This window comes from Thermobia domestica, chromosome 15, assembly GCF_964235325.1.
Source record: "Thermobia domestica chromosome 15, izTheDome1.hap1.1, whole genome shotgun sequence".
In the NCBI taxonomy this organism is placed as follows: Eukaryota; Metazoa; Arthropoda; class Insecta; order Zygentoma; family Lepismatidae; genus Thermobia; species Thermobia domestica.
The window spans coordinates 154,294,592-154,311,470 of record NC_137468.1 but is presented as its reverse complement, the minus strand read 5'-3'; the positions used below and the strand labels follow the sequence as shown (position 1 = coordinate 154,311,470).

At 36.4% G+C, this 16,879-nt stretch overlaps 1 protein-coding gene across 4 annotated transcripts in view; it reads right to left on the bottom strand.

The window, feature by feature from the left end:
* Positions 1–16,879, bottom strand: part of LOC145671309 (DNA-directed RNA polymerase I subunit RPA1-like) — a 267,751-nt gene that overhangs the window by 26,222 nt on the left and 224,650 nt on the right. For 2 of the 4 annotated variants that reach the window (XM_081740284.1, XM_081740283.1), the window contains 2 exons: positions 14,364–14,489; positions 1,890–2,048 (listed from right to left, as the gene is read on the bottom strand). In XM_081740284.1, coding sequence (XP_081596410.1) covers positions 1,890–2,048; positions 14,364–14,489 — 285 coding nt within the window. Of the gene's footprint in view, positions 1–1,889; positions 2,049–4,634; positions 4,747–14,363; positions 14,490–16,879 lie in introns of those variants that run through there. The other 2 variants (XR_014128501.1, XM_081740285.1) reach the window with 2 other exon arrangements.

Below are 16,879 nucleotides of genomic sequence, written 5' to 3'. Positions count from 1 at the left end.
TTCTTGAACCGCTTCTTAATCCATGTTTTTCTTCTTGTGTTGAGAAAAATAATAACTTCAGAGCTTAAGGTCGAAATTAAGTAAATTATTATCTCTTTGTACCTCTTCCGAGAGTTGGAAAATTGTTCACGGAACAATTTATAATGTGCATGTGGTGTCCACCATCTGCCTTTTTTGAAACAACAGTGCTTCCATATCCATTCACATTAAACTAGCTGCATGTTTTATGAAGTGCACTAACTCGAATACTATGGAAATTACGGTGCAGTAACAGTAGATATAAGATTTTATTACATGCTGTATTTTATGATGTAGCCCCATCGCTTGTCTAGGCTACCCTTATCCAGGTTTATTTTAGAAATCTTTGTCTTGATGAAGAAGGGTTTGTATACTTGTCTTTCTATAAGCGACGAAGTTTTGTGCAAAATGCTGGTTTGTTTTATGGAATGCTTAGACTCACTTGGATGTTTTCATAGCCCTGAAAATGTCTGATTCTTGTCTTTAGAGTCTCTGATATATTCTTTTATTCTAATTGCAACGTTTCTCTTCGTCATACTTAGGCTTAGTCAGAAGTACATACCACCTCATAAAAGCCCAGCACGCACCACATATGCAACAATATTTTACATATAAATAAATTAGTGCGTTAACATGCACACATTGATAACTACTATGTGATTACTTTTCAATTTGATTTTAACTTTAAATCTCGCTATGAAAACCTTAGCGAGTCATCGTTCCTTCAATGGTTTTATCTATGATTTATACAGGATATGATGTATCCATGGGGTCTTAGATTTTATGATTATCAGAATTTTTCACTCCTTATTTCCGTTTTATATACAGTTCATCTACTACCTGAAGTCCCAGTTCTTCGCACGGGAACAATAAAATTTAACGAATTTATACCCTCATGTTTGTGGCTGTTTGTATCACACTTCATACATTATCGACAAACTTCTGTCGGACCGAGCAATTGAAAATGATGGCACGAGTTCCATTAGGCATCCATATCTTTCTCTCTCTTTCTCCATACTTAAGGAATTCCGAGACATGGACATCTTATTTCAAAAATGCTGAACCATGTACTTAATAATTTCTAAATATAAAAGTATAAATACCAAATTTAATTTCTTTAAATGTAAGCAACGCATAAACACGTGTTTAATTATTTTTAATGACCATCAGACTATTAAACGACTATCAAATACCAAATATTATGTCTCTAAATTTAAGGGATTCCAAAACAAACTTAAAGAATTTTATTCTAACTCCAATTTCATCCCTTCTAAATGACTTTCCAATAGTAAGGTGTCCACATCTCGGAATCCGCTTCGTTTAGGGAGATACGAAATTGGTACTTGGTATTGTTATTTAAAATAAACATGCGTTTATTTTAACACAATTTTCTCTTACATTTTTAGTATGCATATTTTCTTTCCAATTGTGAAAATAGGATTTCATTTATAAAACGCTTTATCTTACTAACCACTTAAATAACTTTTCATAGTCTTCACCGACTTTCATAGCACATTGAATGTAACATTTATTCTACGGAAAGGAAAAAATACAAGGACAACAAAACTTCATTTATTACTTTCTATCAGAAATTCTTACAAAATTACATCCTGAAGCATCCTAGTTTTAAAAACTAAGTTAAGTAATTACATATTCTTTTCAGGAAAGTATATGAATTAGAATATTACCTCAAAATCATGCTACAGCTAATATAAAAAGAACTAAAATTCGTCTGTGAAGCAATTTAATTTATATTCTTACCCTAATTTAACAATTCTAGTTCCAATGTGAACAAAACAAGCCGTGTAAATCTGGATACTGATTGAACAAACTTACATCTAAAGTATCAAAATTATGATTGTAATGCATACCTCCAAGTTCAGTCCGTCTGTTTTCAGCATCAGACGATTTGTATCTTGATTCACGTAAATAAAGGCCCTCTTAATGCCCGGAACTTCTCGAATTACTGATTTCTCGGCTATTTCTCGCAACAAAATTGACATGTCTATCAACTTGTTACACACAGGTACCTGAAAAGGTTTGAAAAGCATGCTATTATAAATATGACTTGATGGACCATTAAAAATTGCTTATAATTTTTCTTTAATGTGTTCACTTATGAAATATCTCGTATGTACACTCATGTCCAAAATGATTGTCGCATATCTATAACTGTTTTCTTGTAAGAATATAATTTGATAATGATTTTGCAGGTTACTTTAAACACTGATACGATGTGTATAATCGGGAAATGTATATTTCTGGTAACTTTCATAAGAAAAGAATTATAAATACGAAAATTAGAATGAGCAAAACAAAATGTTGTTAAATGAACAAGAAGGTTTTATTTTTGTTTTATTGTCCTTATTTACTGCTCTTTTGATATGAAATTTTCCACATACATGTCTTTGCCGATTATACACATACTAACATTATAAGAAATACCGGGCGAATTCGCTATCAAATTATATTCCTAAAACAACATATTTATAGACATGCGACAATAATGTTGGACATGAGTGTACATATTACTATGTACAGCAGCGACAATAAGTATTTTGACAAACACATGGTCATGAGAACATAAACTTTTTAAAACAAAATACTTCTCAACTGCAATGGCACTTGAGTAACAGTACTAAATACGCTATTATGACAAATAAGGAAGATTTTCTTGCATAACTGGCAAAATCACAGGCATTTGTACAAAAATACTGTATTTTGACAAATGTCAGTATATAACGCTATATAACTGAAAAGGTTTTGGGAACTGGGCTTGGTTCGGAATAATTTATCTAAACAATGTGAATAATTACAAGTGACAATTAATACTTGGTTGCGTAACCTCTTGCCCTAATTACTGCCGTATGATGGCTGGAGCCAACGAGAACAGCCAAGCGGCTCAAGGGCAATTTTCCCCATTTTTGGATCAAACAATGCAATAATTAATTCCGACTGGAAAAGTTTCGTAGCTTCAGCCTACGGTCTAGTTCTTCCCACAGATGTTTGATCAGATTTACGTCTGGGCTTTGGTTAGGCCACATAAGCATCCTCATCTTTTTGTTTTCCAAAAAGTATCTGACATGAACAGAAGTGTCCTTCAGATCATTGTGCTGCTGAAAAGTCTACTTTCGTCCCATTTTATCTTTGCTATGAGACAGCATGTGCGTTTTCAGAATGTCACAATATTGGAAACGATCCATAGTTCCTTCAACACGCACCAGCGAACAAACACTCGAACGGGAGAAGCATTCCAACACCATGACGTCCCCGCCGCCATGCTTATCAGTGGGTACTTGGTACCGAACATTTCTCGCATTGATTGATCATCGAGCATATCTAATCCCATCGTAAGAAAATACATTGAACTTACTTTCATCTCTCCAGAGTACACGCGACCACTGTTCAGCTTTGGCAACGCAAATCAGGCCTTCCTATTCTTTGCAGATATTAAAGGTTTTTTCCTTGGGCGACGGCCATGAAGATTCGACTGTCTAAGGATCAGTTTTACGGCACTGTTTGAGATTTTAACGTTGTAAACTCACGCAGCTCTCCGTTATCAACAGCAGTCCTCTTCGGATAAGCCTTCGACATCTTCCGTATGACATCTTAAGTCAGGAAAGTGATTTTACTGGGTATGCCGAGTCTTTGTTTATTGTCTGTAGTTGCTGTTGATCATTCTTTCTTATTGCAAATATTTACAATTTGCCTGGACAGACCAAACTCCTTAACATCCTGTGCCTAAGACTTGCCACTCTGTAAGACACCGACTACCGTATTTTTGAACTTACTCGAGTACTCCTTGACTTTCGCATGTTGCATTCTTAGTCAAAACAAAACACAATTTAATGTAAACAAATATTATTTGATGTAAACCATACGTGAATGGTATTTTTCCCGGTGATAAACTACAGCGTCAAAATACTTTTTGACCGACCAAAGTGATGGTTTTAGCTTTTTACTCACCATTGTTTGCCGATTCCTGACACATATGTTTACACAGACGCGTGCCACTGCAGACAGATCATAGCTAAGCTAGCTGAACAGAGAAACACAATATGCGCTCCCTAAGGGGCGAAAATACGTTTGTCAAACTACTTATTGTCGCTATTATAGTTAACTGACAATAAAATATTTTCAGTTTAATGTTTTAATGCACAAATGAAGTACAGTTCTTTGGATTGTACTCGAAATAACGAAAATGAAAGATTGGCGATATTTGGAAGATAAGAAGAGAACACTGGAACAAAGTAGCTAACAGTTTCAACGTATTGGTATTATCATGGTGAAAATAGTAATCCAATTTCCTGACGTCATAATTAACTGGAGACAAGTTGCTTAGCTATAAAAATAAATAGCGAAATACTGATTGCATTGCGTCGTACAGGTATATAAAGTGAAGATTAGGTATCCGGCGTACCTGGATGAACGCATTTAGGCATCGATGCGTACAAGGTTGCAGCGTGTGTTCAGAAGCACCGCGCAGAGATGGCAACTCTGCTTGGATATAGAGAACGATCATGCCGAACTGCTACGATTCCGTTGACTTAGGGCGTCTCCTTTGATATTCTAAACATTTCATTTAAATTCGCATACTCCTTCCTAGAAATAGTTACCTAGTTATGGACTTCTCAGGCATCCTTTATAATATACATACATACGTTCCAGCATAACTTCGGAACGCCAACAGCAATTTCAACCGAACTTGGTACACATATGAATTACAATCTGAAAAAAAAAGAAAGAAAAAACTGTGGAGGTAAGACACCTCTACCAGTTCCAAGGGAGTTAAGACGGTGGCAATATGTAAAACTACTAAAAGAATAACCGATATTAGTGTCGAATACACAGTTTTCGAAGTCGCTGAGATGAACAGTGACACTCATGATGCTATTAGTTTAGATCGATCAGATCAAGTTCAGCCCCTATTAGTACTCCTAGAGGAAATGAAAGAAGTATAATGTACAAATAATTGAAAACGACTGATATTACGTGTCGAATCCATAGTTTCCAGGATCGCTTAGCTGAGTAATGACAGTTCCAACAACATTGAAGCTTAAGTTTAGTCGAGGAAATGAGACACCTCTAGTGAGTGGTAAGAGACTGGTATGTAAAATTAATCAAAAACGACCGATATTGGTATCGACTACATAGTTTTCTGAGTCACTGAGATGAACAGTGACCTCCAGATACCGTTTAAGTCCAAGTTCTTAGCATCGAATTCATAGTTTTTGGGGACAATTCGTTAACACAGAATTCAAATTTGGAACCGGAAAATGATGAAAATACGATTACGAAACAAGAATTGCAACAAGCCATAAAGAATCTATCGAAGCTTTCCTGGCGACGTATTGTGAATAAGTCTTCTCGGGCTAGCAGCCAGGTAAATACTGTTATCTCGAAACGTCGCAAGATATGACAGTATTTACCTGGCTGCTAGCCCGAGAAGACCTGTTCACAAGCCATAAAGAAGTTAAAAATTGGGAAAGCAGCAGGACATGTCATGACAACGCCAGAAATGATCAGATACATGGGAGAAGCAGGAAACCAATTAGTATTACATACAATCTGTCTAGCTTGGAAATACAAGAAGACTCCCAGGGATTGAAGAATTGCTGTTATTCCTATTTACAAGAAAAGAGACAACAGACTACGTAATAACCACATATGTATATTACTACTGAGTGTACCAGGAAAAATATGCAAGAATCTTGGAAAACAGACAGAGACAACATCAACTAAAAGAGAACCAGTGTGGCTTCAGGTCAAATCGCAGCATCCAAAATGCAATATTTACTTTAAGGCAGATATCAGAGAAGGCTGTCAAAAAAAAAAAAAAAAAAAAAAAAAAAAAAAAAAAAAAAAAAAAAAGTGCATTTGTGTTTCATCGATCTGGAAAAAGCTTTCGACAGAGTACCTTGGAATGCAATATGGGAAGTTCCTCGGGAAAGAAAGGTTAAAGAAAACCTAATATATACAATACAAAGTTTTTACAGGAACTGCAAAAATTATATACGAACATGTAACACCAGAAGCGACGAGTTCTACAACAACAACAGGAATAAGACAAGGCTGTATACTAAGCCCTCTGCTATTTATAATTTTAATGGACGATATTATGAAAACAACAAAGAAAAAGACAAAATTCCTTACTGTAGGAAATTGGCACATGAAACAGATACAGATATCAGAATTGGCATTTGCAGACGATTTGGTCCTAGTGGCTAAAACGAAAAATGATTTACAACACAACGGTAAATATATGGAAGAATGAACTTTGAAAAAGGAGTATGAAAATCAGCGTAAACAAAACAAAAACTATGGTAATAAGTAGAGAAACACAAAACCATACAATAAAGTTAGCAGGTGAAGACTTAGAACAAGTAACGTATTTCAAATATTTAGGAGACCTAATTAGGAATGATGGAAAAATTGACGAAGAAATAAACAATAGAATTGCAGCAACAGGAAGACTATACCATGACCTAAACCATGGGCGCCCACAGAGGGGGGCAAGAGGGGGCCATTGCCCCTCCCTGGATTTTGGAAAGAGGTTAACATTTATTGGCTTTTCTGGTGACAAAAGTTTGCTTTTAAAATCAACATTCAAATAAATGATTAGGAGTAACAAAATTTAGTCGAGCCCATCCCCAAGATTTTAACCTACTCCCTTCCCCGTGTGATGTTTTACATTTTTTTTCTGTAATGACTATATTCAGCCTGATGGATGCAATGGCAAAGTATTTTGAATGATAGTATCCGTCAGTTGAGTTGAAAAGATAATTTTGCCCTTCGTTGTTTATTTTGCAAACGCGAAGTTACACTATCTGCTAAAATAAATGTTCAGTTGGATATGAAGGGTTATGCGCACACGTCTCTTAAGGTGATTGCGTGAGGGAGAGTGGAATATATGCAGGGTGCAAAATTTCAAAGTCAGACGCACTCGCCAATCCAAAAATGATGGTCGTCAGTATCTATCACGTACAAAGTATGAAAGGTCCCCTCTCCCTTCCCAAGGCATTCTTTGGTTTGACAAGGAAAGAGATTTACATCAGGGCATAAAATTTCAAAACCAGATAAGTAGATTCAGGATAATCAATTCTGAATTGGACAATTCATATACATATTCAAAAATATATTTAAAATATCACGTTTGTGTAACGCTCTTTCTCTATCTGCACTGACGTATCAGTTGTCGATTGAGTTCTCGGACAGTGTTTCTTTCAGAAACAATGTTCCGGGAGACACACTTATTATTCCGGGAGGGCACTGCTAGTTCTATTCTATTTATTATTATATTATAGACATATTATTTTGGTCTTCTCCAGGGGAACACTCTCAGAGTTCCGGGGGAGAGTGCCGCCCCCCCAAAAACATATCTGGAAGAAACACTGTTCTCGGATCAAAGTCCTTAAGTGAAAGATTATTGATGGAAATTGTCAGCAAATCAATCAGTGTCGGTCTTCAGTGAATTCCTGTAGGCAGTCTTAACGCTGAGACTGCCGAAGCATCTCTCACATGAAGCATACTCACAGGTAAAACTGCACTCGTAATCAAGTTTTCATTGTAAATCTTTTTCAGTGTCTGATTCAACGTCAGTGGAGAAAACAAAGCTAAGACACTCTGAGGGCAGGAAAGGAAGGGCGAATTACAACCTTGTGACTTCATTTTCTATGTTCGTTGTGAAGACTTCACATTCGGTGTTTTCTCTCATCCAGTGACAATTATTTTCGTGCGAAACAGAAACTGCGCAGTCCTGTGAATTTAGGTAGAAACAATTTCTACTGAACACTGGTCACCAGCTCTACATTTCTAGTCGCCATTAGCAACCTGGCGACCGGAAATTTTGGCCCTGATATATATATATATATATATATATATATATATATATGTGTGTGTGTGTGTGTGTGTGTGTGTATATGTCTTGCCTCCCCCTTGGAAAAAGTCCTGCGGGCGCTCATGCCCTAAACAGAAACTTTATAGGTAGAAAAGAGATATCGAAGTCAACAAAGTTAACTGTATATAAAACAACGTACATACCAACACTAACATACGGATGAGTCATGGCCGCTGACAACCAAACATCGCAGTAAATTACAGGTAAGTGAAATGAAATATTTAAGAAAAATAGAGGGAAAAACAAAGAGAGACAGGGTGAGGAGTCAAACTATTAGAACGGACTAAAAGTAGAGCCTTTAAAACACCAAACAGACACGACACAACTACGATGGTTCGGACATGTTTACCGTATGGGAGAAGAGAGGATACCGAAAAAGGTGTGGCAGGCTAGACCAGATGGAAGGAGACCGAAAGGAAGACACAGGCAAACATGGGAAGAAATGATACGAAAAAATTCTGAAAGAAAGAGGATTGGGAATAAATGAAGCAAAAATCCTTGCCAAAGATCGTCCCAGATGGAAAGCTCTATGTAAAACCTCTATACCTGAAGGTAAAAGAGGACCGATTAAGTAAGTCAGTATGAGAATCGACAGGGCAACACCTAAGGCGTTGCTATTCGTTATTTATTTATTTCACTTACTTCTATATATTCAACTTTCGAAACCCTTATTGTTCCAGTGCATGTCAGCTGGCCTAGGAATGTTGCTCTTTGTTATTTATTACACTCATTTCTTTATTTTCAAATCCGATAAATCTTACTTTCCTCACCCATGTCAGCTGGCCTGGAAATGGACACGGAAAGGAACGCCGAATGTGTTTCTCTGCGTTACTTACCGTTAAACCCGAGTTTAGGCAAGAAAAGTCATATCAGCTGACTTGGGAATTGACAGTTGCTCTTTGTTATACTTTCACTCATTTCTTTGTTTTCAGACTGGATAAATTGTATTCTTCCCTTTGCACGTCAGAACGCCTGGGCTCTTGATTCTTTATTTCATTCATTCCTTCACTTATAACTATTTTACATAAAATTATTTTTTTCCCGTGTGAGAAATTGACATTTCGGGTAGTTTATAATAAGAATATCCTACAATATAGGAAAACTGATTTTATGGATTCATAGTTTCCACGAATAGTGCTATTTACGTTTCTAAAACTTTGAAATGAAAAAATGAAATCTTTAAGTTTTACGTCTCACTTTTATGCCGGCTAGGCTAAAGGAGACGGCAATGATAAGAAATGAATGAAATGGCTGAATGAAGAAAGTGGGAGGAAACGGGAGAACTCCGAGAAAACCCACGCACACGGTGTTTGTCCACCACACAGTTCACTTAGCGCGAGTTGTGCTCGAACCCGGGATCCCAAGTACCAGAGATGAACGCTCTACCACTGAGCCACCGCGGCTCTTTTTGAAAACTTCAAACGGAATTCAATTTCTTCTTGTGTTTATATTAAGAAATGGACTGCACTACACTAGCAACAACTTAGTTCACCTCAATGCAAGAGCAAATTTAAGCATTGTTACATGAAACAAAATAAATCAAAATAAAACAAAACACAATAAAAAGAACTCTAATAACTATAACCACATGCCTCCTTACAGAATAAGTATCAACGAAACTGTCACTTTTAAAAATAAATAAATAAATATACTTTATATTAAATGCCAAGCAACATATTTCTATACTTAAATGTTTAAGTTTTACGTCCCACTTTTATGCAGGCTAGGCTAAAAGAGACGGTAATGATGAGAAATGAATGAAATGGTGGAATGAAGAAAGTGGGAGAACCCCGAGGAAGCCCACGCACATGGTGTTTATCCATCACAAAGTTCACTTGGCACCAGCTGGGATCGAACCAAGAATCCCATGCACCAGAGGTGAACGCTATACCACTGAGCCACCGCTGCCAACTTTGAAAACTTTGAATGAAATACAATTTCGTTTTGTGTTTATGAAGAAATGGCCTACAATATACTAGAAACAACTTAGTTCACCTCAATGTAAGTGTAAATTTGAGAAGTTAAACATTATTACACAAAATAAATTAAATAAAAATAGAACAAACAAAATGAAAAAAAAACTCTAATAACCATAATCATGACTTCTTGCATAACTAGTGTCAACGAAACTGTCACCTGCAAAACTAAATATAGTGGAGTCCCAACTGTCCGAGCTATTGTGGACCGGATATAACTTACAAGGAACATCCGTAAAGTGTTGCACGCCGATTTCAACGAAATTTTGCAGGTAGATACTAGATACAAAATAAAGTCACCCGTATTTTTTCGTTTCTGCGAAAAAACGGTTTGAAAGGGCCTAAGCCCCTTCCGAAGTATTTTCAAAAAAGCTTGAAATCTCCAAAAGAACATGAGCAATTTGCAGAAAAAGGCGTATACACATACTAGATAGAAAAATAAGGAATATGGGATATTTCTTTTGTGTGAGGAAATGGTTGCAGGGAAGGGAACGGCCTCTATTCAAATATCTCCAAAAATAATGACAAAGGCCAAATTAAAAAAACGGCACAAGCGATTCCAAGGAAACTACGCATGCAGGCACTAGACTTAAAAGTAAGGAACACGTGTTGTTTCGTTTCTGCGGAAAAATGGTTTGAAGGGGCCTAAGCCCCTCCCGAAATATTTTCAAAAAAGCTTGAAATCTCCAAAATAACATGAGCAATTTGCAGAAAAAGGCGTATACACATACTAGACAGAAAATTAAGGAATACGGGTTTTTCCTTTTGTGTGGAAAAACGGTTGCAGGGGAACAACGGCCCCCATTTAAATGTCTCAAAAAGTAATGACAAAGGCCAAATTCGACAAAAGGGTACAAGCGATTCTGAGGAAACTATGCATGCAGATACTAGACTTAAAAGTAAGAAATACGTATTTTTCTTTTGTGCGGAAAAACTCTTTGAAGGGGAGTAAGCCGCTTCCGAAATATTTTCCAAATCGCTCTAAATCTCCAAAACCTCAAAAACAATTTGCAGAAATTTCCAACACATATTTCACATAACCAACATATATTTCTGGGGCCCGTATATTTTTCTATTACGAGCCAATGTATATGTCCCACTCATGGAAAAACTACACGTAAAAGAAAGAACTTCTGAAACGACGTACGAATACCTTACATGTTAGTCTCACAGACAGGAAACTGTTAGTGTCATTTACTGAACAAACAATGCGAAAGATATGTATTCTGAAGAACGGTTTCAAAGGTTGAGTGCATATAACTGGGCAGCAGAAGATATCAAACTGTATTATGGAATATGTATAATGTTATCTTGCAGTAGCAAGCCTACGAGGTGGTCATGCTCATTGATGCATATGATAAGTTCGAGTGATAGTAATTTTATCTGTGTGTGCAAAACATATGACCAATAATTGACAAGGCGGTGTGCAATTATACTTATCTGGCCCTTGGCTTGTGCAATAACTTGTTTACTTGTGATAATGATACATGAATGCCACAAGAGAACACTTTAATATAATGAGCCACACGTGCAAAATGAGATATCAATATCTACCTTGTGTACATAATAAGTAATCACAAAGTTAAGTACATTGCGTCAGATACTCATATGTGTGTGATATAAATTCGTTGTTCCATCAGCGTGTTAAAGAAAAGAAATCCAGCATGAATTCCGCTAACATTCTGCATTTACTGTTTGTTGCTTTTGAAGTGATATAGGACGACAGGGAAGAGAATACCGCCCAATATTCTCCTGTGGATGACGACATAGAAGAGTGCGATGGCGGCACAACCATACATGGTCAAGCAGACATCACCTTTGCATACAAACAAAAGGCAGTCAACTACTGGAGAAGTGGTATTAAAAGACCGCTATCCCTTCGATCCGTACAAGCAAAATTTAGAAAGGTAACCTCAAGGCAGCAGCTAGAACGCTGGGAAAAGCAAGTCATTGGTGGAGGAACACGGAAGGATAAGATATTTCAGGTATCTCAATACGTTCTTCGGCAATTCCAAGACGCTCGTAAGGCACACTTTCCAGTACACGATGTTGATCTACGATGATGGGCTCTGCAGGCCAGCAATAGATTTCACCTTCCATCATTTAAGGCATCAAATACCTGGCTGTGGGAGTTTAAAACAACACACAAAATCGTATCGCGAAAGGTGACGAAATTTATATCTACGACACATATGTCTGAAGCTAAAGAGGACATATTGAGAACCGTAAATGCCTTTATTGACAATGTAAAACACCATATTATCCAATTCGGCCCAGGTAATGTGTACAACTCCGATCAAAGTGGTTTCCAACTAGAAATGCATGGCGGTCGAACCTTGGCTGCTCAGGGAATGAAGAAAGTGGAAACAGTTGTCCAATCCATGAGTGCGACAACACACAGTTACACAATACAACCGACCATCTCTGCCGATGGTGCTTTGCTAGCACCATTACTCATTGTTCTGAAGGAGCCAACTGGTGAGTTCGGCCCACGCGTGCACAACACTGTGTTTCGCCCCCGTAAAGTATATTTTTCCGCCTCAAAATCAGGAAAACTCACAAAGGAACTTTATCGTCGTTGGCTAGAGCACGTGTATTTTCCTACAACACAGCGTCAAACAGTTTTTCTATTGGACGCTTGGAGTGGACATTGTGAAAATACCCTACACTCCATTGAACCGGAAGAGAAAAATACTGTGCTATTTACAATACCTCAAGGTTTAACTTGGAAGCTGCAACCACTAGATGTGTACTTTTTCGCTTGTGGTAGACATTTGTGCGCCGCTTTTCGGACACTGTTATCTTACAACAGTCTGATATTAATTTGCATCTACGGGATAACATAATCAAACTACAATCTCTGACAATCAATTCTCCTCTCCAAGATACAAAGATGTCATCAAATACGCGCGATATCACATTGGCTATACAACAGCCAAAACCGGCACAATTTCAGACCCCAGCAGAGTTCTCCTTTTCCACGAATCACATCCCGACATGTGACATTTGTGGACAGGTTGCTGTGATTCGTTGCGGTTGGTGTAAGATATCACTTTGTTTAAAGCTTTTTTTTTTTTTTTTGGTGGAATATCATTATTGTGACACATTTGTTGCGTAAGATATTGTGCTTGAAGAGACTGTTGGTCTGTGTTATAAAGTGGTGGACAGTACTTGCAATATGTATTTCTTCATTGCACGTCTAACAAATGCCTATATACTTTCATCCGAATTGTTTGTGATTATTTGTGGATTGTGACTTTTGTAAACTATTTGGATGAATTTGGTGAGGATGTGGCTCTCTTTGCAACAGTTTTTTCCGGAGGAAATAGCAAATACATATATTTTACTTGTATATCTAGTATGTACATACGCCTTTTTCTGCAAATTATTCCTGTCCTTTTGGAGATTTCAAGCTTTCTTGAAAATAATTCGGGAGGGGCTTAGGCCCCTTCAAACCTTTTTCCCGCAGAAACGATAAAATACGTATTTCTTACTTTTAAGTCTAGTATCTGCATGCATAGTTTCTTCGGAATCGCTTGTACCCTTTTGTCGAATTTGGCCTTTGTCATTATTTTTGGAGATATTTAAATGGGGGCCGCTGTTCCCCCTGCAACCGTTTTTTCACACAAAAGGAAAAACCCGTATTCCTTAATTTTCTATCTAGTATGTGTATACGCCTTTTTCTGCAAATTGCTCATGTTCTTTTGGAAATTTCAAGCTTTTTTGGAAATACTTCGGGAGGGGCTTAGGCCCCTTCAAACCGTTTTTCCGCAGAAACGAAAAAATACGGGTCACTTTATTTTGTGTCTAGTATCTACCTGCAAAATTTCTTTGAAATCGGCGTGCAACACTTTGCGGATGTTCCATGTTAGATAAGCAAAAACTAGCGGATACACGGATGGATACATAGAAAATTTTGTACAGTATTTATTATTTTTTTAATTGGTTATTTATCTTATTACTGTTATTTTAACTGTATTTACTGTATTTAATACAGTAATAATAATAATTATTATTGCTGTATTTAATATTTTTATTGCACATACAGTACAGTACAGATAATTAGTTATACATACATGCATAAGGAATTAGCCATAAGACATTAAATAAAATGCGGCTTGATATCAATATGTACATAAATAAAATACAATACAAAACACAACACAGATATACAGTTTAGCATAGCGTGTTATCTTTACGCAACCTTTACTTTTCCTTTGTTGCTGAAACAAAAACCTGTAGACGCCTTATGTTGTAACCGGACTAGTTTTTAAATTTTTGTTTGTTTGGAGTAAGCTCGGATAAGACAGAACCTAGGTTAATCGAAACTCGGATAATCGCGACTCCACTGTAAATAAATTTTATATTAAATACCAATCAATGTAACAGTTAAAAATAATATTTTTTCTTCAACGTAGCAGCAATTGTCTTCATTATATTAATCATCTTTAATGAACGAAATGTTTACTTACTGACAACTTAATTTCACACCACAATTCATTGACATCGAATTGGTAGTCCTGAATAAACGAATGAATCGATAGAATTTTTGTTCTTCTGTCACTCACTGACAAATCATCTGAAAGCTCAAATGGTTTCTACGAAAGAAATAAGTAATATATTACATTAGTTCATTTTGTTACAGTTACAAATATTAACCTGCTTCCAGAATTTTATATACACTTCGTAATTTAAATAACAATTGTAATTGCCACTCCTAATAATTGCCACTGCTAAAACACAATAACCCTTCTGCACTGAAACTCTGGAAGACCTAAATAAGTACTGTTGTTAAGTAATAAGATTGCAGAAGAGAATTCAATTTAAGATTACCACTACTGGGAACTGTAATCAAACTTCCACGCTGAAAAAAAACAGAAACCTGAACAATTCTTGACTTATCATTTCAACAAGATGTTTGTGTTGAAACTATTAATAATTTCAATTTTAACAATTTTAACCGTTCTTGTCCCAATGTGCCCAACAATTGAACGAAATATATTATTAAACTTGAACATTTGAAAATTTTATATCTTTGACTAAATATGACCTCTAGTATTTCTAAACTGAGCTGTACTATAGACGTAAGCCACATTTAGCATCTTCACCATGTCAACCTGGGTTGGTACTCCTTTAAAATTGAGTTTGTAATGTAGCATTATTACTAATAGAGCACTTTGAGAAAACCCAGATTGCCTGCATACCTCTCAAGGTACATCTTAAATTACCTATCTTGCTAATGTTTAATGAACGCACCTATGATGTGATTTTGAGATACTTTCGGGGATTCTCCAACACTGTTTCGAGTCGGCATAACAGAATCGTATGTGTGAATAAGAGACACTATTAAAGTAGTAGTAACATGTATTTCGTATCATATTTAATGTGTAAAAGTGCATGTTCGTGTAGCAAAATATCAGATAAGTCAAAGTGTATGACAATTGACAGTGTAAACGAGAAAAGGTTAACTGAATCATACCTGAAACGCAAATAACAATGACAACCAAATTCAAGAAGTTCCATTGAGCAAAATGAAACAATCTTTGAAGTATCCACTACTACTAACAATCTATTTGAATATCTTCATGAATAAGTGATTCTTAATAACTGACTGTGATTAACAACGTTGTCACTAAGCTGTTACTCTCACGTCAACTTTAAATCGACTCTCGTTCTTCCATTTCAACTCCATTTCCACTAACTGTGACAAAATAGTCTGAAGTATCTATACAACAAAGATGCTTGCATTACAGTACGTGGCTCCCAAAATTCGGGTCAAAATCATACACGTGCGAATGAGATTTCTCTGATGAAATCTTAGTTAACCAATTCCTCTTCAAATGGAGCGTCATGTCAGCACTCTGCATTTTAATAACTTACATAGCGTTGTTCATTGCAATGTGTTGGTGTTAACGTAAAATTACAAAATGCTTACATATACATAACATCATTTCAGACAATTTACAACATTAACAACATTCGCGGACTATGTTTCATGAAATTACAAATACCAAAACCAAACCAAACAAATAAACTCTGATATTTTTTTACAACTGAAAATTAAAATGCACAATATTTCTAATTAATGAGAATAAAATATTAAGACTCCTTGACAATAGTACTAACAATGATTATGACCATGTGATTATGTAGCTCGTAAAGTGTTCTGCTTAGTTATATAATGGCTGTTAACGTGACATTGCAACAGTTCCCACAGTCAATATTTCTAATTTCCTAGCCTAGTCTGTTCATTCTTAATTCCAATAGCTCATCAACTGTCAGAATTGAACCCGGTACCAAAGCTGAGTATGCTTGACATTAGACTACACACCAAAATCCAATCTACACACCAAAATTCAATAGTACAAGATCTACCATGCTATTACAAACATTTAAGTTTATATGTAACATCAATATACAATAAACACAATATATACGAGGTATGTCCAAATAGGTGATTTCTTTCCTCTTAAGGACAAACATATGTGTGATACTGCACCATTCCGAAGATATGAATACTGAACCAAAAGACACGCCACAGGGTATGGAAGTAGAGGTGAACAGGCCATCAGCGAGCCTGAGAAACACATTGGAATGCTGCAAGCAAGCGTGCCATAGCCATAGTTAAGTGAACAGGTGGAATGACGACAACGAACACTGGAAACAGCATTTAATTAATCCTATCTTAAGAAGAAGCAGTGACATGGTCCCACATTGGACGCAAAGTTATTACAACAAATGTTTAAAATTACCAGGATCTACGTAAAGATTAGCACGAACACGACGCATCATGGCAAATGTATATATTTAAAAACATCTGGCGTTGCTTGAATAGTTTTGGAGGCTCAAACTGTGCCTTTTTCTCTATCGCGAACAATCTCGACATGCGACGAATAAAATAAGAGCTTTTAGATGGCTTTAAACGTAAAGTTCCGACATATTTCCTCCACGATGGGCTTCCTGTCATCTTGTAACCATATTCATTATC